Below are 24,332 nucleotides of genomic sequence, written 5' to 3' on the forward strand. Positions count from 1 at the left end.
CTGATATAAGTGAACTGGGAATTGGATGCTCTGTGGAACTTTATAAACATGCATTTTGTAATGAATAAGACAAGGCTACATGCAGAATCGTGGCCACCAGGGCCTTTTGACGATGCAGTCTTTTTTAACATGGTTTGACAGCTTTCAAATAACATTCTTCCATAGGCTTTAAACTTTGTGCTTTGCTGTAAAACACAAGACTACATAACTCATGTACCAAGAGTACGATTATTTTCGAGCTCTCCAAGGTAATGACCCCCTGTAGCAGCAGCTGTTCAGAAAAAATTACAAGCTCAATTGTTATTTTAATCAGAGATAGTTTTGTAGTTAAAAGCAGTTATGCAACTTGTAAAATTATATGACACCTCATCAGTACCTTCTCTTCAACACTCCTTCCTCCAGAAGTAAAACCATCCCCAAAAAGTCATAGCTTTCCAGAGAACTTATTAGCAAAGTAGGGTGCTCAGTCATTCATAAAATATTCAAAACCATTTACTAGTGAGGTTTCTGTGCTAGGAAAGGTAATATTCAAATTTATGATGACTTATCAGCTCCAAGATTGTGTCAAAATATCTGCTGGGGTTTGCTGAGTATCCAATTTTTCTCTTAAGATCAGCTTTACCTAATCGGAGTAGTTTAGACTGTGTCAAAAGCCAAGTTGGACTGTATGGTTTTCCAGGGCAAGAGAAATTCAGGTTGTTCACAAAGATGTAGTGCATTCTCCTTTGCAAGGGATACAGAAGTGGCAAGAAATTGAGCCAAAGTTACCAAACAAGCTTTTGGTTTAAAACCTATTCCATTTTTATTACAAAGTTTGTAGCACAATACCATTTATTACTACCATAGCAAAATGAAAGCATTCCTGCAAATTCTTTGAATGGATCCAATCTGCTGTCTAAAATATATTTCTACTTCTTTTCTACTCTACTTATTTTCAGACCTTATGTATAATTCATTTCTTGGCAAGAGTGAGATTTTTATAGTGTAAAATTTTTTCCTTTTAATTCAGATTTTTTATACTCTAAAGAATTACCAAGAAAACTATGGAAATTTTTACCTAAGGATGAAAAGGAGCTGCTTCATGACACAGGTGGCAAATTACCATCATTAACCCCACATATTTATCATGTGGACATAATTGCCCATTTGAAGATGTGAATGAAAATATAATATTGAGACATAAGCCTGACTATATTGAAATTTATTAAAAGCTTATAAGCATCCAAAACAAAATAGTGCCCATTTGATTTATTTCCTTCCAGTTTTAAGTCAATGTGTTTCACCAAATAGCAACAAAGACCCAACGCAGCCAAAAATAAAATAAAAATAAATAAATAAATAAATGGCCCTTTTTTAAAAAAAGCTTAATTTATAAGCTTTTTCCCCTGTAGTTCAACTTGACTATAATAGTTAGGATTTCTAGGTAGAAATATGGACCCAAATACTTCAAGGACCAAATAATATCCTTTTTCTTCACATGAAAATTTAAATTCTTCATTTATACCCTTTAAAAGAAGAAATCTTACAACAAAGTGGTTATATTAGCCTGAAAGAGGCTAGTTTAGAGACCTAAAAATAATTCTTTTGTGATCATAAAATGTATTTGGGTATGTGTGAGAAGGACATAGATGATTCAGACAGCTCAACAAGCCACCAAATTTTAAGGAGCAAGATCTTTCCACTTCAGTCATTGCCGTATTATTTCTAGGCCCCACATATTATGCGGTGTGTCCTGGAGTTACTAATAATTAAATAAAATTGTGTCACTCCTGTGGCATTTTATTACAAGAAGATTACAAGAAGATACATTTATTTCCCCATGAAAGCAATATTTGTAAAATAACTTTAAGTCCTAAATACTGAATATACTTAGCTATTACATGTATTATTATTAGCATGTTTTAAATTTTATGATAAATGCTTTATATAGTTTACCTGCATAGATTACGTAAATTTACTGGTTATTTAAAGTTAAGAGTTACATGTTTAGCTGAAATACCAAAACAGGTACTTCACTCTGAAATTATGAATAAATGGGCAATTTAAAATATCACAAATCAGCCATAATGCACTATAAGAATTCTTATGCATTATTTCATTAAATCAAGATGGTAATTTATTGTAAAGCGTTTTTTATTTCACAACACATAGTCATGTGGGCTATGAACCTTGCATTTCTAAGAAGTGACTAATATTTTCTTCATTTCATCTACAGTTTGAAAGAAAAGTATAAAAATACTCACCAGAAACTAAAATTAGATGACTAAACTCATTTTCACATGTGATTGGGCCCAGGTTTGTCAAGATGAACTATGAATGCATTAATATCCACAATACTGCCAAATGCTGAATTATTAATATTGTCAGCTCCTTGGTTTCAGTTCATGCCCTGTTGAGGAGTTTTGTGAGATTCATCAAAACTCAGCCTCTCAACATGTTTACAAGTATCATGGAGGCAACACGTCTTAAACTAAAAATAAGGTGACTTTCAACCAAGCAAACTGTCATCAAGGCCAGACTAAGATTCATAAATGCAAAGAACCAGTCTATAGTGAAGACAGCAGATGAAGTCAGGTGCTACCACATGCCAGATCCTTGCCAACTCAGCACCCAGCAGTTGAGATACTAGGTAGATGACTAAAGGTGGTTCTTCACTTGGCAGGATCAGCAACATTATGCACTATACCTATGAGTTGTACATGTCAATGCAAGTATTCAAGAACCAAAAACAGTGCTGAAAATTGGCTCCAAAACTGCTATGGCTTATCAATTTTTATTCTATTGACTATGCAAATTCTTCAGTTCTCTAAACCAAGGACAGAGTTACTTAACTGGAAGAGTCCTGAATTTTTCCTTCAGTGAAAAAAATAAAAGATTACTCTGTTTTAGTTATGCTAGAACTCCTTTTAAAATCTCCATGTATCCAAAATATTTTTGTAAGTGCACATTAACAATTTTTTTTTATAAACCAATTGGAAATTTAAAGTATGATTACTTTTTAAAAGTCAAAAGTTTCTAAACTTTACTCTGTACCTTGTATTATATGATTTCCATGATGGTAAATTAATATCAAAACTGATTTTATTCATAAAACAAATAATTTAAAAGAATACAAGTAGTTTCCAGACTTGAAAAATTTTAGGATTTCTGACACTCATCTTTCCAATCTTTCATTCAGTAGATATATTCCCTATAAATAGAAACATTTCTGAAAAATATTGAATTGTGGTAGTAAAATTGTTTCATTTGTATGTAAAGTTTAGCCAATAATCCTAATAGTTATAAACATAAGTTAAAACTAGAAGATGTAAAGCAACTGGGTGTTAAAGTTACTTAGGTCTTAGTATTAGACCACAAAAATGCAATGCAATCCTCATTTGCCATAAATCCTCATTTATTAATAGGAAATAAATGGGAACATTAGTTATACTCATAAATTATATATTATACCTGGGCTCTTATACAAAGTGATGAGGGGTCACAAAGTCCTTCTTGAAGCATTTTTCTTTCCTCATCAGAAGATATAGAATGTCTAAAAAGAAGAAACTAATAGTTATTGGACCCACTATCTGCAACATAAAATAAATTTACTCTATGCATTATATAATCTTCCCAACAACCACACCCATTTTACAGATGAGGGAATTGAGTCTCAGACAGGCTAGGTAATTTTCCAGAGTTACACCAGTGACAGAGATAAAAGTGAAGCCCTACTGAACCCAGCTCCAAGGTCCATTTGTTCTTTCTGTTATATTATGCTTATTTATCGCCTATAGTATTTTTTGTGTTTATGCTATTCTCCACTATATAGAATTTCTTTCTGCTTCTTCTCAGTTAATCCATCCCTATCACTTCCTTCCAAGGTTCACAAGTATACTCCAAAAAGTATACTGTGTTCTCTCAGCACTTTGTTTAAAAGCCTCTTTTACAACAATTCAAGTTACACTGATTCACACAATATACATTTATGAAATGTTACCAACGTTACCATCTATATTCACCAAGGTGCTGAAGGTATCACAAAATGGTTGCATTGACATACTACAATAAGTCTTTCCTAGTCTCCATTCTATACTCCTCTATCCTCTCTCAGCTTCACAATAACTTTAGAAGTAGTAGTAGTAGTATTTACTAGTACGATTGTCATTATCATTATCATTATTATATATTATCAACCTCAGCCAACCACCTTTTGCTCTCATGCTGCTCTCTGGAACTCCTCTACACTTTCATTCTGCTCAAATATTCTCATCCACTAAACCATCTCTCTTTCCTTCCCAACCAAAAATTCTACTCTTGAATATTTCATAAAAGGTGTGAGATACTCTCAACTATTCATTTATGCAACAAAGATCTAAGCAGTTACTATATGCTGGAAACTAATGATAGATAAACAAGATAGATCTTATTTGTCTAAGAGCTTACAATCTACCACAAAATACAAACAAGTAAACCAAAATTTATAATGTAGATCCATGTCATCATGAAAGTATGTAAAAAAAAGTGATGTGAGTACAAAGAATAAAGAGTAATAATTCATCTGGAAGCCTTCATATGGAAGGTGGTATATAAAATAAAGCTTCATTATTGAACAGGATGCAGGTGAAGAAATAGCAATAGTGACTGATTATTGAATACTTTCTATGTGTGAAGCACTCAATATACTGCATGTTTAATATATATCATGTATTTTCTTCACATATGTAGACATTTCTGTTCCTGACCAGGGCGGACTAACAGGGACTGGATTCTTCTTGGGTTAAACAACTAAAAAAAACTGGATGAAATATATAAAAACAACAGTTTTCAGAAACTGGACATCAAGCAATGAAGAAGTGATTCCTGAGAAAGGAAAAACAAATGAGGTCATCTCTACAGTTGTCCCAGCTTACTGCCTCAAGAAAGAAATTACCAACTGCAGTGTACAGAGGCAAATCCTAATGGCCTCACTGAGTTAAGAAGACGAAGCTGGGAGTCTAGGGAGGCCAAGGTGGATATAGTTGGTAGGGCAAAGTAACAGAGGAGAAAGACCTGCACATAAACTTCCAGAGGTCTGCAGAGAATCCCTCACAATTACTGATAAGCACACATGTGTGAGGAAACTAACCAAAGTTAGGGAAAGATATACCTAAAAAGGAGCAGAGAAGTCAATCCCCAGAGCTCACACAAATCCAGGAATAATTCAATTTCCCATCATCAAAGTGTAAAACTTCACAATGCCAGGGGCACTGGACAGAATACTCAAAAGAGTATTGCCTCAGCAGTGCAGAAACTTAGCCTTACACTATAGGCTGCACTGGTTCCAACTGACAGTGCTTAAAAGCAAGTATTGAAAGGATCAAACTGTTTCCAAGTATCTTAACTACATACCAGAAAAAACATCAAAAAATATTTATAGAAATACTGAAAGATTCAGCACTCAACAAGGTAAAATTCACACAATTTCTAGCATCTAATAACAAATCACCAGTCATGCAAAGAAGCAGAAAAATACCACTCATTATGAAGAGAAAAAGCAATCAATTGCAACTTGTCCAGAAATGACACAGATGATAGAATTAGTAGACAAGGATATTAAAATAGTTATTAGTTGCATTCTATTTGTTCATGAAACTAAAATAGACTGAACATACTAAGTAGAGATATCAAATATACAATATAGACCCAACTATAACTTCTAGAGATAAAAAATACGTCTGGGATGAAAAATCACAGGGGTGGAATTAAAAGCAGATTTGACACTGCAGGACAAAGACAAGTAAACTTGAAGGCTTATCAATAGAAACAATGCAAAATGAAACAGGATGGGGGGGAAAAAGATGAAAAAATGTGAACAGAATCAGAGAACTGAAGAACAACTTCAAGCTGCCTAATATGTGTGTAATTGGATTCCACGAAGAATGGGAGTTAAAAAAAAAATTCTGAAGTAATAATGGCTGAAAATTTTTCAGATGTGACAAAAACTATAAGCCTACAGATACAAGAATCTCAAAAAACCCAAGCTCAAGAAACATTATGAAAACTACACTAAGGCACATAGTAATCATGTTGCTTACAACCAATGTAAAAAGAGAAAATCTTAGAAGCAGCCAGAGGAAAATGACACATCATACACAGAGAAACATAATAAAAATTAAGGCAGACTTCTTTCTGAAAACAATGCAAGCCAAAAGACAATGGATCAATTTTTTAAATTACTGAACCACGAAAAGTTAATCTAAAAGGCTATACCTAGCAAAATAAAGATTTTTCAGAAATATAAAAGGTGATGGAAGTATCACCATCTCACCAGCAGACATAATCTACAAGAAATATTAAAGAGGTCCTTCAAGCAGAAGGTAATTTACCAAATGGAAATCTGAATATACACAAAGAAATAAAGTACATTGAAAATGGTAAATATGTGGGTAAGTATGAAAGACTATTTTTATTTTTTAAATATCTTTAAAATATTGACTATTCAAAGCAAAAATAATAAAAATTATCTTTAGATTTAACATATGTAGAAGTAATGTGTATGACAATAGCACAGAGGCTAGGAGGGAGAGACGGAAGTATGCTATTGTAAGATTCTCATCCCATGTGTGATGTGGGATAATATTACTTGAAGTACGACTGTGATAAGTTGTATAGGGTTGCTATAACTACTAAAGCAACCACTAAAATATATTAAAACAAAAAAATTAAGAAGCCAATATGGGATTTTAAATGAAATCATAAAAATTCTCAATAAATTAAAAGGAAAACAAGAAAAAGGGGAAACAGGATGATGAACAGATGGTACAAACAAGAAACAAAGAGCATATCATATATTTAAACTCAACCATGTCAATAATCACATTAAATGTAGATGGTCTAAACACCCAAATTAAAAGGGAGAGATTGTCATACTGGATAAAAAAGCAAGACTCAACTGCATGCTGGCTACAAGAAATCCACTTTTAAATGAAGACACAATACTTTAAAAGTGAAAGGATGGAAAATATATACCATGGTACCACTAATAAAAAGAAACCTGCAGGGCTACCAGACAAAGTAGATTTCAAAGCCAAGAATATTACTATGGATAAAGGGATTTTTATACAATGATAAGGGTGTCAACTCAGTAGGAGGACATAATGACCTTAAACATGTATCCACCTAATAGAGCTTCAAAATACAGAAAAACTAATAAAATTTCAGGAAGAATTTTAATCAGAGTTCTCAAAATCTCTCTCCCTCAATTAAGGGTAGAACACGTAAACCAAAAAAATCAGTAAGGATATTGAAGACCTGGACAGCACTGTCAACAAACTTTACCTAGTTTACATTGATAGAACTTGCCAACCAACAAAAGAACTAGTAATTCAATAACAGAAAGATATCTTGAAAATCTGTAAATATTAGGAAATAACACTTCTAAATGACACACGGATCAAAGAAGAAATCAAAAGGGAAATTAGAAAGTATTTTGAATTGAATAAAAATGTAAACACCACATATTAAAATTTATGGAACACAGCTAAAGCAGTATTTAGAAGTAAATTTTATAGCACTAAAACCTATATTGAAAAAGGGGGTCTCAAATCAATGATCTCAGCTTTCACCTTAAGAAACTAGAAAAAGAAGGGCAACATAAACCCAAAATATACAGGAAAAAATGAAATAATAAGATTAAAAGCAGAAATCAATAAAATAGAAAAAAGGAAAGCAATATTAAATTTGATGTATTTACATTCAGATAGCATAAATGAGAGGCGACATCAATAAATATTCTACAAATATTAAAAGATATGTATTATGAACAAATCTATGCCAATAGATTAAAAAATTTAGATAAAATGCACTTAAATAAACCACATAACTTAGATGAAATAGCTAACCTCAATAGCCCTATATCTATTTTTTAAAACTGTTTTTGTAGTTAAAAACCTTCCCCAAAAGAAAACTCCAAGTTCAGATGGTTTCATTAGTGAAGTCTTTCAAGTATTTAAAAAGTAATAAATCACAGCTCTGCATGTCAATATTTTTGAGTATTTTAAAGGGTTATTCTGAATAAAAGTCCTTGCTCACAGTAAAAAAAAAAATAAAATAAAATAAAGTAAAATAAAATAAAAAGTAATAATACCTACTGTACACAAATTCTTCCAGAAAATTGTATAGAAGGTAATACTTCACAACTCATTGTATCAATATAAGGCTACAGTAATCAAGTAATCAAGATAATGGCATCAAAAAATAGACAAATAGATCAATGGAACAGAATACAGACTGCAGAAATAAACCTATATATATATGGTCAACTTATTTTCAACAAAAGTGCCAAGGCAATTTAATGGGGAAAAAGATAATCTTTTCAGACAATGGCACTAGAACAATTGGAGAGCCATAAGCCAAAATATATACCACAAACTTCACCTCACCCTATTACAAAAATTACCTCAAAACGAATCATACATCTAAATTAAAAGCTAAAACTATAAAACTTCTAATGGAATGCATAGAAAAAAATCTTAGTAACATTTGGTTTTGCAAAAATTTCTTGAATGTAACATAAAAAGCATGAAATATAAAACAAAAGCAAGAGGGGGAGACCTTAAAGATGATGGAGGAGTAAGACGTGGAGATCACCATCCTCCCCACAAATACATCAGAAATACATCTACATGTAGAACAACTCCTACAGAACACCTACTGAACACTGGCAGAAGACCCCAGACTTCCCAAAAGGCAAGAAACTCCCCACATACCTGGGTAGGGCAAAAGAAAAAAAAAGAAACAGAGACAAAAGAATAGGGACAGGACCTGCACATCTGGGAGGGAGCTGTGAAGGAGGAAAAGTTTCCACACACTAGGAAGCCCCTTCACTTGTGGAGACAGGGGGTGGCGGTGGGGGAAGCTTCGGAGCCACAGAGGAGAGCACAGCAACGGGGGTGCAGAGGGCAAAGCGGAGAGATTCCTGCACAGAGGATCAGCGCCGACCAGCACTCACCAGCCTGAGATGTTTGCCTGCTCACCAGCCCGAGCGGGTTGGGGCTGGGAGCTGAGGCTCGGGCTTCGGAGGTGAGATCCCAGGGAGAGGACTGGGGTTGGCTGTGTGAACACAGCCTGAAGGGGGCTAATGCACCACAGCTAGCCGGGAGGGAGTCCGGGAAAAAGTCTGGAACTGCCTAAGAGGCAAGAGACCATTGTTTCTGGGTGCACGAGGAGAGGGGATTCAGAGCACCGCCTAAACAAGCTCCAGAGACGGGCGTGAGCCACGGCTATCAGCGTGGACACCAGAGACGAGCATGAAACGCTAAGGCTGCTGCTGCCACCACCAAGAAGCCTGTGTGCAGGCACAGGTCACTATCCACACCGCCCCTCATGGGAGCCTGTGCAGCCCGCCACTGCCAGGGTCCCATGATCCAGGGACAACTTCCTTGGGACAACACACGGCGCGCCTCAGCCTGTTGCAACGTCACGCCGGCCTCTGCCACCACAAGCTCACCCTGCATTCTGTACCCCTCCCTCCCCCGGGCCTGAGGGAGCCAGAGCCCCCTAATCAGCTGCTACTTTAACCCCGTCCTGTCTGGGCGAAGAACAGACGCCCTCAGGCGACCTACACGCAGATGTGGGGCCAAATCCACAGCTGAACCCCAGGAGCTGTGCGAACAAAGAAGAGAAAGGGAAATCTCTCCCAGCAGCCTCAGGAGCAGTGGATTAAATCTCCACAATCAACTTGATGTACCCTGCATCTGTGGAATAACTGAATAGACAACAACTCATCCCAAAATTGAGGCAGTGGACTTTGGGAGCAAATGTAGACTTGGGGTTTGCTTTCTGCATCTAATTTGATTCTGGTTTTATGTTTATCTTAGTTTAGTATTTAGAGTATATTATCATCGGTCGATTTGTTTATTGATTTGGTTGCTCTCTTACTTTTTTTTATATATAGATATATATATTTTTTCCTTTTTCTCTTTTTGTGAGTGTGTATGTGTATGCTTTTTTGTGTGAGTTTGTCTGTGTAGCTTTGCTTTTACCATTTGTCCTAGGGTTTTGTCTGTCCGTTTTTTGTTCTTTGTATTTTGGTTTTAGTATAGTTTTCAGCGCTTATTATCACTGGTGGATCTGTTTTTTTGTTTGGTTGCTCTCTTCTTTCGTATTTTTTCTTTTTTTTTATTACTTTTTAATTTTTTATTTTTAATAATTTCCTTTTATTTTTTTTATTTTAATAACTCTTTCTTTCTTTCTTTCCTTCTTTCTTTCTTTTCTTTTCTTTTCTTCTTTTTTTCTCCCTTTTCTTCTGAGCCATGGGGCTGACAGGGTCTTGGTGCTCCGGCCGGGTGTCAGGCCTAAGCCTCTAAGTTGGGAGAGCAGAGTTCAGGACATTGGACCACCAGAGACCTCCTGGCTCCACATAATATCAAATGGCGAAAGTTCTCCAAGAGATCTCCATCTCAACGCTAAGACCCAGCTCCATTCAACGACCAGCAAGCTACACTGCTGGACACCCTATGCCAAACAACTAGCAAGACAAGAACACAACCCCACCCATTAGCAGAGAGGCTGCCTAAAATCATAATAAGGTCACAGACACCCCAAAACACACCACTGGATGTGGTCCTGCCCTCCAGAAAGACGAGATCCAGCCTCATCCACCAGAACACAGGCACCAGTCCCCTCCACCAGGAAGCCTGCACAACCCACTGAATCAACCTTACCTACTGGTCGCAGATACCAAAAACAACAGGAACTATGAACCTGTAGCCTGTGAAAAGGAGACCCCAAACACAGTAAGTTAAGCAAAATGAGAAGACAGAGAAGCACACAGCAGATGAAGGAGCAAGGTAAAAACCCACCAGACCTAACAAATGAAGAGGAAATAGGCAGTCTACCTGAAAAAGAATTCAGAATAATGATAGTAAAGATGATCCAAAATCTTGGAAATAGAATAGAGAAAATACAAGAAATGTTTAACAAGAACCTAGAAGAACTAAAGAGCAAACAATGATGACCAACACAATAAATGAAAAATTCTCTAGAAGGGATCAATAGCAGAATAACTGAGGCAGAAGAACGGATAAGTGACCTGGAAGATAAAATAGTGGAAATAACTACTGCAGAGCAGAATAAAGAATGAAAAGAATTGAGGACAGTCTCAGAGACCTCTGGGACAACACTAAATGCACCAACATTCGAATTATAGGGGTCCCAGAAGAAGAAGAGAAAAAAAAAAAACAACGGACTGAGAAAATATTTGAAGAGATTATAGTTGAAACCTTCCCTAATATGGGAAAGGAAATAGTCAATCAAGTCCAGGAAGAGCAGAGAGTCCCATACAAGATAAATCCAAGGAAAAACACACCAAGACACATATTAATCAAACTATCAAAAATTAAATACAAAGAAAAAAATATTAAAAGCAGCAAGGGAAAAACAACAAATAACATACAAGGGAATCTCCATAAGGTTAATGGGTGACCTTTCAGCAGAAACTCTGCAAGCCGGAAGGGAGTAGCAGGACATATTTAAAGTGATGAAAGGTAAAAAAACTACAACCAAGATTACTCTACCCAGCAAGGATCTCATTCAGATTCGACAGAGAAATTAAAACCTTTACAGGCAAGCAAAAGCTAAGAGAATTCAGCATCACCAAACCAGCATTACAACAAATGCTAAAATAACTACTCTAGGCAGGAAGCACAAGAGAAGGAGAAGACCTAAAATAACAAGCCCAAAACAATTTAAAAAATGGTAATAGGAACATACATATTGATAACCACCTTAAATGTAATTGGATTAAATACTACAACCAAAAGACACAGACTGGCTGAATGGATACAAAAACAAGACCCGTATCTATGCTGTCTACAAGAGACCCACTTCAGACTTAGGGACACATACAGACTGAAAGTGAGGGGATGGAAAAAGATATTCCATGCAAATGAAAATCAAAAGAAAGCTGGAGTAGCAATTCTCATATTAGACAAAATAGACTTTAAAATAAAGACTATTACAAGAGACAAAGAAGGACACTACATAATAATCAAGGGATCAATCCAAGAAGAAGATATGACAATGGTAAATATTTATGTACCCAACATAGGAGCACCTCAATACATAATGCAAATGCTAACAGCCATAAAAGGGGAAATCAACAGTAACACAATAATAGTAGGGGACTTTAACACCCCACTTTCACCAATGGACAGGTCATCCAAAATGAAAATAAATAAGGAAACACAAGCTTTAAATGACACATTAAACAAATTGGACTTAATCGATATTTATAGGACATTCCATCCAAAACAACAGAATGCACTTTCTTTTCATGTGCTCATGGAACATTCTCCAGGATAGATCACATCTTGGGTCACAAATCAAGCCTTGGTTAATTTAAGAAAATTTAAATTGTATCAAGTTTCTTTTCCAAACACAGCACTATGAGACTAGATATCAATTACAGGAAAAAATCTGTAAAAAATACAAACACATGGAGGCTAAACAGTACACTACTAAATAACCAAGAGATCACTGAAGAAATCAAAGAGGAAATCAAAAAAAACCTAGAAATAAATGACAATGAAAACACGACGACCCAAAACCTATGGGATGCAGCAAAAGCAGTTCTAACAGGGAAGTTTATAGCAATACAATCTTACCTCAAGAAACAAAAAACACCTCAAATAAACAAGCTAACCTGATACCTAAAGCAATTAGAGAAAGAAGAACAAAAAAACCCCAAAGTTGGCAGAGGAAACAAATCATAAAGATCAGAGGAAACGAATCATAAAGATCAGATCAGAAATAAATGAAAAAGAAATGAAGGAAACAATAGCAAAGATCAATAAAACTAAAAGCTGGTTCTTTGAGAAGAGAAACAAAATTGATAAACCATTAGCCAGACTCATCAAGAAAAAAAGGGAGAAGACTCAAATCAATAGAATTAGAAATGAAAAAGGAGAAGTAACAACTGACACTGCAGAAATACAAAGGATCATGAGAGATTACTACAAGCAACTATATGCCAATAAAATGAACAACTTGGAAGAAATGGACAAATTCTTAGAAAAGCACAACCTTCCGAGACTGAACCAGGAAGAAATAGAAAATATAAACAGACCAATCAGAAGCACTGAAATTGAAACTGTGATTAAAAATCTTCCAACAAACAAAAGCTCAGGACCAGATGGCTTCACAGGCGAATTCTATCAAACATTTAGAGAAGAGCTAACACCTATCCTTCTCAAACTCTTCCAAAATATAGCAGAGGGAGGAACACTCCCAAACTCATTCTATGAGGCCACCATCACCCTGAGACCAAAACCAGACAAAGATGTCACAAAGAACAAAAACTACAGGCCAATATTACTGATGAACATAGATGCAAAAATCCTTAGAAAATACTAACAAACAGAATCCAACAGCACATTAAAAGGATCATACACCATGATCAAGTGGGGTTTATCCCAGGAATGCAAAGATTCTTCAATATATGCAAATCAACCAATGTGATAAACCATATTAACAAATTGAAGGAGAAACACCATATGATCATCTCAATAGATGCAGAAAAAGCTTTCAACAAAATTCAACACCCATTTATGAAAAAAAACCTCTGGAAAGTAGGCAGAGAGGGAACTTACTTCAACATAATAAAGGCCATATATTACAAACCCACAGCCAACATTGTTCTCAATGGTGAAAAACTGAAAAGATTTCCTCTAAGATCAGGAAGAAGACAAGGTTGTCCACTCTCACCACTATTATTCAACATAGTTTTGGAAGTTTTAACCACAGCAATCAGAGAAGAAAAAGAAATAAAAGGAATCCAAATCGGAAAAGAAGAAGTGAAGCTGTCACTGTTTGCAGATGACATGATACTATACATAGAGAATCCTAAAGATGCTACCAGAATACTACTAGAGCTAATCAATGAATTTGGTAAAGTAGCAGGATACAAAATTAATGCTCAGAAATCTCTTGCATTCCTATACACTAACGATGAAAAATCTGAAAGAGAAATTAAGGAAACACTCCCATTTACCATTGTAACAAAAAGAATAAAATACCTAGGAATAAACCTACCTAAGGAGACAAAAATACTGTGTGCAGAAAACTATAAGACACTGATGAAAGAAATTGAAGATGATACAAACAGATGAAAAGATATACCACGCTCTTAGATTGGAAAAATTAACATTGTGAAAATGACTGTACTACCCAAAGCAATCTACAGATTCAATGCAATCCTTATCAAACTACCAATGGCATTTTTCACAGAACTAGAACAAAAACTTTCACAATTTGTATGGAAACACAAAAGACCCCGAATAGCCAAAGCAATCTTGAGAAAGAAAAACAGAGCTGGAGGAATCAGGCTCCTGGACTTCAGACTATACTACAAAGCTACAGTACTCAAAACAGTATGGTACTGGCACAAAAACAGAAATATAGATCAATGGAACAGGATAGAAAGCCCAGAGATAAACCCACACACATATGGTCACCTTATTTTTGGCAAAGGAGGCTAGAATATACAATGGAAAAAGACAGCCTCTTCAGTAAGTGGTGCTGGGAAAACTGGACAGCTACATGTAGAAGAATGAAATTAGAACACTCCCTAACACCATGCACAAAAATAAACTCAAAGTGGGTTAAAACCTAAATGTAAGGCTAGACACTATAAAACTCTTAGAGGAAAACATAGGCAGAACACTCTACGACGTAAAACACAACAAGATCCTTTTTGACCCACCTCCTAAAGAAATGGAAATAAAAACAAAAATAAACAAATGGGACCTAATGAAACAAAAGCTTTGCACAGCAAAGGAAAACATAAACAAGACGAAAAGACAACCCTCAGAATGGGAGAAAATATTTGCAAATGAAGCAACTGACAAAGGATTAATCTCCAAAATTTACAAGCAGCTCATGCAACTCAATATCAAAAACATACAACCCAATCCAAACATGGGCAGAAGACCTAAATAGACATTTCTCCAAAGAAAATATACAGATTGCCAACAAACACATGAAAGGATGCTCAACATCACTAATCATTAGAGAAATGCAAATCAAAACTACAATGAGGTATCACCTCACACCAGTCAGAATGGCCATCATCCAAAATCTACAAACAATAAATGCTGGGGAGGGTGTGGAGCAAAGGGAACCCTCTTGCACTGCTGGTGGGAATGTAAATTGATACAGCCACTATGGAGAACAGTATGGAGGTTCCTTAAAAAACTAAAAATAGAACTACCATACAACCCAGTAATCCCACTACTGGGCATATACCCTAAGAAAAACATAATTCAAAAAGAGTCATATAGCCCAATGTTCATTGCAGCTCTATTTACAATAGCCAGGACATGGAAGCAACCTAAGTGTCCATCAACAGATGAATGGATAAAGAAGATGTGGCACATATATACAATGGAATATTACTCAGCCATAAAAAGAAATGAAATTGAGTTATTTGTAGTGAGGTGGATGGACCTAGAGTCTGTCATACAGAGTGAAGTAAGTCAGAAAGGGAAAAACAAATACCGTATGCTAATACATATATATGGAATCTAAAAAAAAAAAAAAAAATGGTTCTGGAGAACCTAGGGGCAGGACAGGAATAAAGATGCAAACATAGAGAATGGACTTGAGGACACAGGGAGGGGGAAGGGTAAGCTGGCACGAAGTGAGAGAGTGGCATGGACATTTATACACTACCAAATGTAAAATAGCTAGCTAGCGGGAAGCAGCCATATGGCACAGAGAGATCAGCTCAGTGCTTTTTGACCACCTAGAGTGGTGGGATAGGGAGGGTAGGAGGGAGCCGCAAGAGGGAGGAGATATCGGGATATATGTATATGTATAGCTGATTCACTTTGTTATAAAGCAGAAACTAACACACCATCGTAAAGCAATTATACTCCAATAAAGACGTTAAAAAAAAAAAAGAAAAGAAAAGCAATAAATTGGACTTTGTCAAAATTTAAAACACTGCTCTCAAAGGACACTTAAAATTAAAAGGCAAGCCACAGGCCAGTAAAAAATATATACAAAACATTATCGGATAAATAACTTGTATTTTAAAAAAATATAAAAAAATACTCTTACAACTCAATAAAAAAGAAGACAACCCCAATTTAAAAAAACAGCAAGATGTAAAATGCACTTCAACAAAGTAGATACATGGATGACAAACAAGCACATGAAAAGAGCTCAACATCATCAGCCATTAGGGCAATTAAAATTAAAACCACAATGAGCCACCACTACAAACCACTTGAATAGCTAAAATTGAAGACTAAACATACAAAGTGTCGTTAAGAATGTGGGACAGCTGGAACTTTTACACATTGCTAGTAGGAATGTAAAATGGTAAACCACTTTGGAAAAATCAGCAGTTCTTATAAAGTTAAACATGCACCTAGGTAAACTAGCCATTCCATTTCTACGTATTTACCCAAAAGAAAAGAAAGCATATGTCCATTCAAAGACAAATGTTCAAAGCAGCTTCATTTGTAATAGCCAAAAACTAGAAAGAACCTAAATGGATAATCAAATTGTGGTATATCCATACAATGAAATACTACTCCTCAATTTTAAAAATAAGTTATTGACATGCACATGAGTGAATCTCAAAATAATTATGCCGAATGAAAGAAACTAGACAAAAAAGAGTACATAATGTATGATTCCACTTACATAAACCAAAACTTTTAATGCAATCTATAGTGGCAACAGATCAGTGATTGCCTGGGGATGAGGCTGAAAACAGATCAAGGAGGGGTAGGAGTAAGGGACTCTGAAGGGGCATTAAGAAACCATTAGGGGTTATGGATATGTAAATTACCTTGACTGTGGAAATGGCTTCACTGGTGTATATGTACATCAAAACATCAAATTAAACACTTTAAATATATGCAGTTTATTATATGCCAATTATATCTCAAGAAAGCGATTAAAAAAACATGCAGTAGGTAATATTCTCACTTTACAGGTGAGGAAGCTAAGGCTCCAAGAGGCTATATGATTTGCCTAAGATCACAGCTATTACACAGCAGTATCCAGGGGTGGCAGGAATTCCACATGGTATATTTTTAAACTAATATGAAGTAACTAATACAGTTCTGATTCACAGAAGGCACTCAAAAGTTGTTTTGGAGTTTTAAAATTTAAAGGCATATAAAAAGCTTAAGATGTGAAAAAGTAATAGATTTTAACTTTCCCATAGGATATATAAATTTTTAAAGAAGATTTTTTAACCCAAAATATCTTAATTGATAGAATGTAGAAGAGGTAGAGTTTCTGTTATTCATTCAAAAAGCATTTTACTGGAACCTATTATGTGCTACAAAATATGAACAACTTGCTAGGCACAAATGAGACAGATATTTAAGTCATACACAGGTTATGAAAGAGCACCCTTCGATGATGTACTGGCAAGGGGCTCAGTTTGTCAGCAGGCTAAGGTACAGACAGTTGAATGGACAGGAACAGCTACCATAGGTCTCCAAGAAGAAACAATGGGCAAAGCACTTCCCAGAGATGAATTACTAGGTTTTTTATCAGTTACTTTTTTGCTCTTTTTCATATATGTATATTTCATCTCCTCCTACAATAGATTATAAATTCCTGATGACTAATTCTTTGTTTACCATTTTAAATTCCACCTCATGTCCAGAAGAGTCCTGAATTCATATTCTTATTGAGTGAATGAATAAATTAATTACTGCATATTAGTGTTAGTCTGAATGATAAGGTAATGAGAATGATAAGGATCCTTTTCAAAATCAACTTGACTTTATCCCATTTCCTTGAAAAAGTCTATTTTTTAAATCTTATTTCAATGTCTTTTCTTACTCATGAGTGTATTTTCCTGCACTATTTCCTTTTCCCTTGAAAGAGACAAGTAGAGAGGGCCTATATCCAAAGCATGATATTTGCTGTGACTATACCTTCTGTGGAGGACAGAATGTAGCAATATAACCAGGGAGTTGTACTCATCATTTTATCTGTGCATACCCGTTTTATTCCTCACAGATGTCAGGTACTAATCCCTACGTGAAAGCCACCTGATAGGAATGCCATAATCTCCAGTATCTTCACTTTTCTCACTCATGGTAGCCAAGTTTTACCTTATGCCCCTGAAATCAACAAGGCCCTGCCTGTGCACTTGATTGAGCTCCTAGTGTTAATATCTTCTGTGTTTATGTTATGCCTTTAAATCATCAAAGTAATTTTATCTTTAAGTATATTCTCATTCTTTTAAAAACACATCTTCCTTCCAGGCCTCCATGGGAAGAAAAAATATCCTCAATTTTCAGTGGGAATCTAACCAATGAGATGCAAGGGATTTGAGCGTTGACAAGAGATAATTAGCAAGATATTTTCCCTCTGCCTTTTCAAAAATTCAGTGCTGTGATGAATAACAGGAACAGGAAAAAGCAATGAGTAATTTTGACTCCTTTCTTTTCCTCATGCTCCCCACCACATATAATCTAGTCTTACTGATGCCACACTGGCAAAGTCTCTTCTTTCTGTTCCTAACATTCTGTTCTCAAAATACCCACTCTTCACTCCTGTTTAAACCTCTTACCTCCTGCTTGAAGTATCTTACAAGGTGTTTCTCTAGTTAAAGTCTTTTGTTTTTCCTCTAATCTACTCTACAAACTGCTGGCTGAACTAATTTTTCAAAAATTTTTCAAAAGCAAAGCTCTTGCTATACCGCTCAGCTATTTGGTTTGATGGCCCCCTAAGATCTACCAAATACCTTAGCTTAGCCTTATGGACCACAATGATATGATCACACTAAGTTTTCTAGCTTATAGATACCCTATACCTCAGTCAAACTGGACTTCTCATTGTTCTCTATCCCATACTTCCCTGTTTCCTTCCATCTGTCCCATACCCATGCTTGTGCTAGTCCTCTCACTACCAGGATGCACCTCTCTCTGTATCTCCTATTCCACTGATAAAATTCTATTCAACTTTCAAAGAATATCAAAAAGTCTGCTTCCTAAATTAAGGTCCTTCTTAAGGGATGTATCTTTAATTCTTACGAACTCCCTAGATACAATTTTTTATTTTACTAAGGCATTTAACATATTCTGCATAGGGAATTACATATCTCCTCTGCTTATCTCCTCTGCAATAATCAATTCAACTTAATTAACATTTATTAATCCCTCCTTTGAGCCACACACTGAGTTAGACACAGGGACACAAAAAGGAATAAGAGAGTTTAATAATTATGTCTAGATTCTAAGGTTCTTGATGGCAGGAACTCTGTACACTTGCATTTGTTTCCAATGCAGCATCTAATGTTCTGTTGTGAATACACTCAGCACCCAGTATATATTTGTGGAGTTGAATTAATTTCCAACAGATGCTAAGCCCTCTCCTTGGAAGAAAATATTTGCTACCAAAAAAGGATTTACCATAACTGCAAAACAGATACACACATCTTTAAATAGTTTTCAGAGGGCAACTTGGAGGTCAGATTGACCACTGATTACACCATCCAATGTGAAGACCTTAATGGCTCAGATCACTCCTCACTAAGATACTAACTTCCAAGTAGGCCAGGCTGCTTCAAATGATAGATTCCCAGATGGCCAGAGCTTCCAAAATCGTCATTTGGTCCAGAAAAGATGGTTATTGCTTCACATCACAAAAATCTGTTTCTTGTACCCTCTTGGGAATTTAAATAGGACTCTTTTAAGTTGACATCAAGATTTAAATATGTATCCATTCAATATACCTGGGAGATACACAATTCCTGTTTGAACTAACCACATCTATACAGCCATAAAAATGTACGCTTTCAAGGCTACATAGCATCGCTGGAAGCCTAACTACAATGACACCTTTCCACACTATGAACCTTGCATTTACTCTCTACATTCTTACATTTCCTCCCATCCTGGGAAATAGAATGGAAAAACACAGTAAGGCTTTTTTAAAAGATGACACCAGGAATAAAAGGAAATGAAATGGTTGATAGCGTCATGCAAAAACCAATATTAAAACAAAAAACTTCTTGACAATGATATTTGTCAAGGAAAAATTCAAGCAGTAAAAATGAAGTAAATGGAAAGAAGTCACTGCCGAATAACCAAACCAAGCCCCAGTGCCTGGCACCTGCCAGGATAAGAGCCCCTTGGGTTGGCCTGACTCCTCCCACAGGCTCTCTCTAAGTAAGAGTGACACACATCTCCTCAAGCAAAAAACTCAGCAGGGCATGCAACAATCACTCTGCTCATTACTGAAAGTCAATTTAGCAGCACAACGATCTAAATTAAGGGTCAAACTCAGAGAAGGAAAGAAAGAAGTACACTCTCTTTGTGTAGGAGAAACAGAAACCCCAAAATCTAGAATATGAAATCTGTATTTCTGGAGAGAACTGTTAGCATAAAATGGTTGCAATATTCCAACAGGATGACAAAAAGATGGGACAGCCTTTTTCATGGCATTCAGTCTCAGGGTAAGATGTAAGAGTTCTCAGAATAAGATGTAAACAGATTTGAGGGGCTCTAAGACAGCTGAACTTAGGGAAATTTTATCAGTTAAGTATATAATCAAGAATACTCTAAATGAAGTGAAACTGTGCTGGTGTTCTAGAGTGGGAAGAGATGTGATCTGAAATCAAACAGACTGTGTTTGAATCCCAGCTCTGCCTTTTTTTTCTTTGCATTCCTTCCTTCTTTCCTTTATCTTTTGTTTTTGTTGTTGTTCATTTGTTTATTTATTCAACAAATATCTACTAGGAACTTAGTACATGTCATGCACTGTGCTAGAAACTGGGTATATAGGTTTGAACAAAATAGTCTTGGTCTCTACCCTGACAGGGCTTTTAGTTTAGTGAAGAAAATAGACATTACATAAACATACAAATACAGGATAACTACTAATCATTTTAAGTGCTATGAAGGTAAAAAATAAATCAGAATTTATAGAAAATAACCAGGGATTTGGGGGATTTGTTAAAAGGATTAAAAATAACAAGGTAAAAGTGCCTTGCCCAATGCCTAGAACATACAGGTGTTCAACACAAGCAACAGCTATATTTAACTTCTCTCTGCCAAATATAGACACTTGATTCCCTCACCTTCGTCTCTTGACAGAGAAACTGGGAAGTATTAAAGCACTGGTAGGTGCTGTTGGGGGAGAGCGGCAGTCTATTCGCTCCAGACACTGCAAACTGATGCATAGCTTGTTGTTCTATCAGTGTTCTATATAATCATAACCTTGACCAATCCACAACTTTCATTCAGGCATATCTGGGTTTCATCTCCTGCTTAGTATCCTTGAGTTAATTTATAAATTCTCCCCTTTTGGTTGCATAGGATATTAACCCCCTTTAACGCTAAGTCAAACTATTCTCAAGAAACAACCCACGTCAAGAAATGAGACGAATTCACTCAATGTGGAAGACTTGCCAGAAGAACACAACTAAGGACCTCCCTTAAGGTTGTGAGTATACGGTTTCATAGAATATCTCACTGCAGGAAGTCTTTCTGAAAACTTAAAAGTTCTCCTTTTAGACCATGATTATTCCTCTATCTTGTTCTTAGTGAGCAAACACTCAACAAGCCTTAAAATTTGACAAATCCTAATTCACGTTTAGCAAACTGCTGGGTCAATAAAGATTATAATTTCTTTCCAATTATCTTATCTTCATCACCTCACAAGAGTAAAACTAATTCCAAATTTCCTCAGTTTCTTTGATTGCATAAAATGGCTGAGAGTGCTCTTAGTTCATATAAGAAACCCAATGAGGACTCTTTAGTCCTTAATCAAAAAGGTGACCCTGCATACAACTTAAGGAACACATGTTAGGTATTACTTTACAGCTTGGCAAGCAGCATGCATACTAATTGAAAACAATCTCTAAATGAAAGAAAGGACAGAAAGGATGGAGGGAAAGGAAGGAAAGGAAGAAAGGGAAGTAGAGGGAGAAAGGAAAGGAAGGAAGATACATCACACTAAAAAATCACTTTATAGAAATGTGATTTCAAAGAGCTTTCCAACCTCCAAAACTAAAAACATCATATACCATAATTGAAACCTAATTCATATGATTCCATGTTCTAGAAGATATAAGGATGCTACTTGGTCACGGTTACAATGAGACCTTTCTAAAGGTATCCCATGTAAAATATAGAGTGTGATACATAGATGATTATTCTCATATATTTCTATATTAATCTTTACCCAAATAAAGCAAAATTATTCTCACTGGTTTTTTACCAGGGAGGTACCCATTTCCTAAAATTCCTACAGTTGTCCTTAGAATGCATTGAATTGAAATCAATAAAATTGAAACAGATTAGGGAAAAAAGAAAAAAAAAACTATAGAACTCCTTTTAAATTACTATTGTCAGACCCAAACAAGTATTTCCACATCTTAAAAAACCGTCCTCAAATCCATTTTGTGATTTTACAAAAATCTCCTATTTCAGTCATTTCCTATTTCAATAATTTCTCTCCTTTTTGTCTCCTCTTCTCAATTACTGCAGTGAAATTGGAGGGACAGGTATTTCTTCCATTTGTTCAACCATATCTTCCCCTCAGAAAGCTCCAGGTGCTCAAGGTTTTCTGACACTCAGCTCTCTCGTTTACACCCACATTTTTCATGCTTTACTTTCTCAGCCGTCCGCCAGATATTGCCTTGCAGCTATCTATTCTGTGACTGCAAGTCCAGGGAAAAATTCTCTGTAACTAGTCACAAAATCCAAAAAGCACCTGGAGATCAATCCTGACCACCCCATTGTGGAGACCCTGCGGCAGAAGGCAGAGGCAGACAAGAATGACAAGGCTGTCAAGGACCTGGTGGTGCTGCTGTTCGAAACTGCACTGCTCTCTTCCGGCTTCTCGCTTGAGGATCCCCAGACCCACTCCAGCCGCATCTACCGCATGATCAAGCTAGGCTTGGGCACTGATGAAGATGAAGTGACAGCAGAGGAGCCCAGTACTGCTGTTCCTGATGAGATCCCCCCCTTGAGGGTGATGAGGATGCCTCTCGCATGGAAGAAGTAGATTAGGAATTTCTACCTGCAGACTTTGTTCCCTCTGTACAGTGTCCCCATGGCTCCCCCAGCAGCAGCCCCAGTGGCCTTGGCCCACTTGGTTCCTTCGGCTGATGTCTAGTGGTTTTATTTCTGTCCTTCTGTCTAAGGCAGGATATAAGGGCCTCAAGCCCTATTCCTTTCCACATTTGACAAGGGGTTTGAATGTTGTGTATTGTGTTTTTTTGTTTGTTTTGTTCTGAAATTAAAGTATGCAAAATAAAGATGATGCAGGTTTTTTATTAAAAAAAAAAAAAAATCAACAGTGGATTCCACATACTGCCACTACCAGGGACAAAGCCCAAAATGTTTCCATTCCTTAAAGCTGTCAACCATTCAGTGAGAGTGCACTTGATGCTGTATCAGATATCAAATTATGTGCAACCAATCTCACCTTAAAACAACCCATTCTAATTGATGATGCCATATATATGTAATAATTGGCAGAAAAATAATATTCACAAGAGGAATAACACCTGTATTTCTTTTGTACTATGTTCAATGAAACTCAGAACACTAGTGGTAATAATTAAAAACCAAGTCATAGGCTTGTTACCAGCTGCCATAGCTTGAAGAAAAAAAATAATCTATATTCTGCCTAATGTAGGCAGTTACAGGGGTGCAGACCTGGATTCCATTGATGCTATTGCTTAATTATCTACTATACGTGGGTCAAAAAGGTAAAAATAGTAATTAACTGTCAAACATACCTTTTTGTTGTATTTGTATTTTCCAAAGGTATCAAAGAGCCCAAAGGTGAAATAAAAATAGAAAATCTGCTTTGATTAATGAATTCATTCACTTAAGTTTATATGAAACTGTGTGAGCTGAAAAGAAAGAGAAAGAGCTAACTCCAGTACAGCTTGTATCCAAAGAAAACTCCACCCACATAAACTCTCTAGTAACAAATCAATTTTTAAACCCTTAGGTTAGGGACCATCTTTTTTTCTCTTGCAAGCACTTGCTAAGCAAATAATAATAAAAACAGGAATTACATCATGTGGACAAACTTTTTGACTAATTAAACATTAAAAATAAGCCTTTTTTGCCAGTCATCAATGGAAGATAATGCTTAGGAAATTAATCTTTTTACACAATAATTGCCCTGCATCTTTGAAAAACTCCAGTATGAAATATGAAGAGAGACAGACAGAGAGAGAGAGAGAGAGAGTAGGGCAAAAGGGAAGGAGAGACGAAGAGAGGGAGAAAGAAGAGGAGAATGCAGAAAATGTTTTTATCTTTACTGGAAATACTTAACTCACATTTTAATGTTAGGAGATGGCAAAAATTTGGTGA

General features: G+C 36.0%; 1 protein-coding gene across 1 annotated transcript in view; it reads left to right on the forward strand.

Moving 5' to 3' along the window:
• Window positions 1-23,288, forward strand: part of LOC132370183 (putative heat shock protein HSP 90-beta-3) — a 108,700-nt gene extending 85,412 nt beyond the window's left edge. The window contains 2 exon segments of the mRNA XM_059929926.1: window positions 22,694-22,957; window positions 22,960-23,288. Of these exon segments, the coding sequence (XP_059785909.1) occupies window positions 22,694-22,957; window positions 22,960-23,012 (317 nt within the window). The 3' untranslated portion in view covers window positions 23,013-23,288.
• Window positions 23,289-24,332: the final 1,044 nt, after the last annotated feature.

Source organism: Balaenoptera ricei, chromosome 8 (assembly GCF_028023285.1).
Source record: "Balaenoptera ricei isolate mBalRic1 chromosome 8, mBalRic1.hap2, whole genome shotgun sequence".
Lineage (NCBI taxonomy): Eukaryota > Metazoa > Chordata > Mammalia > Artiodactyla > Balaenopteridae > Balaenoptera > Balaenoptera ricei.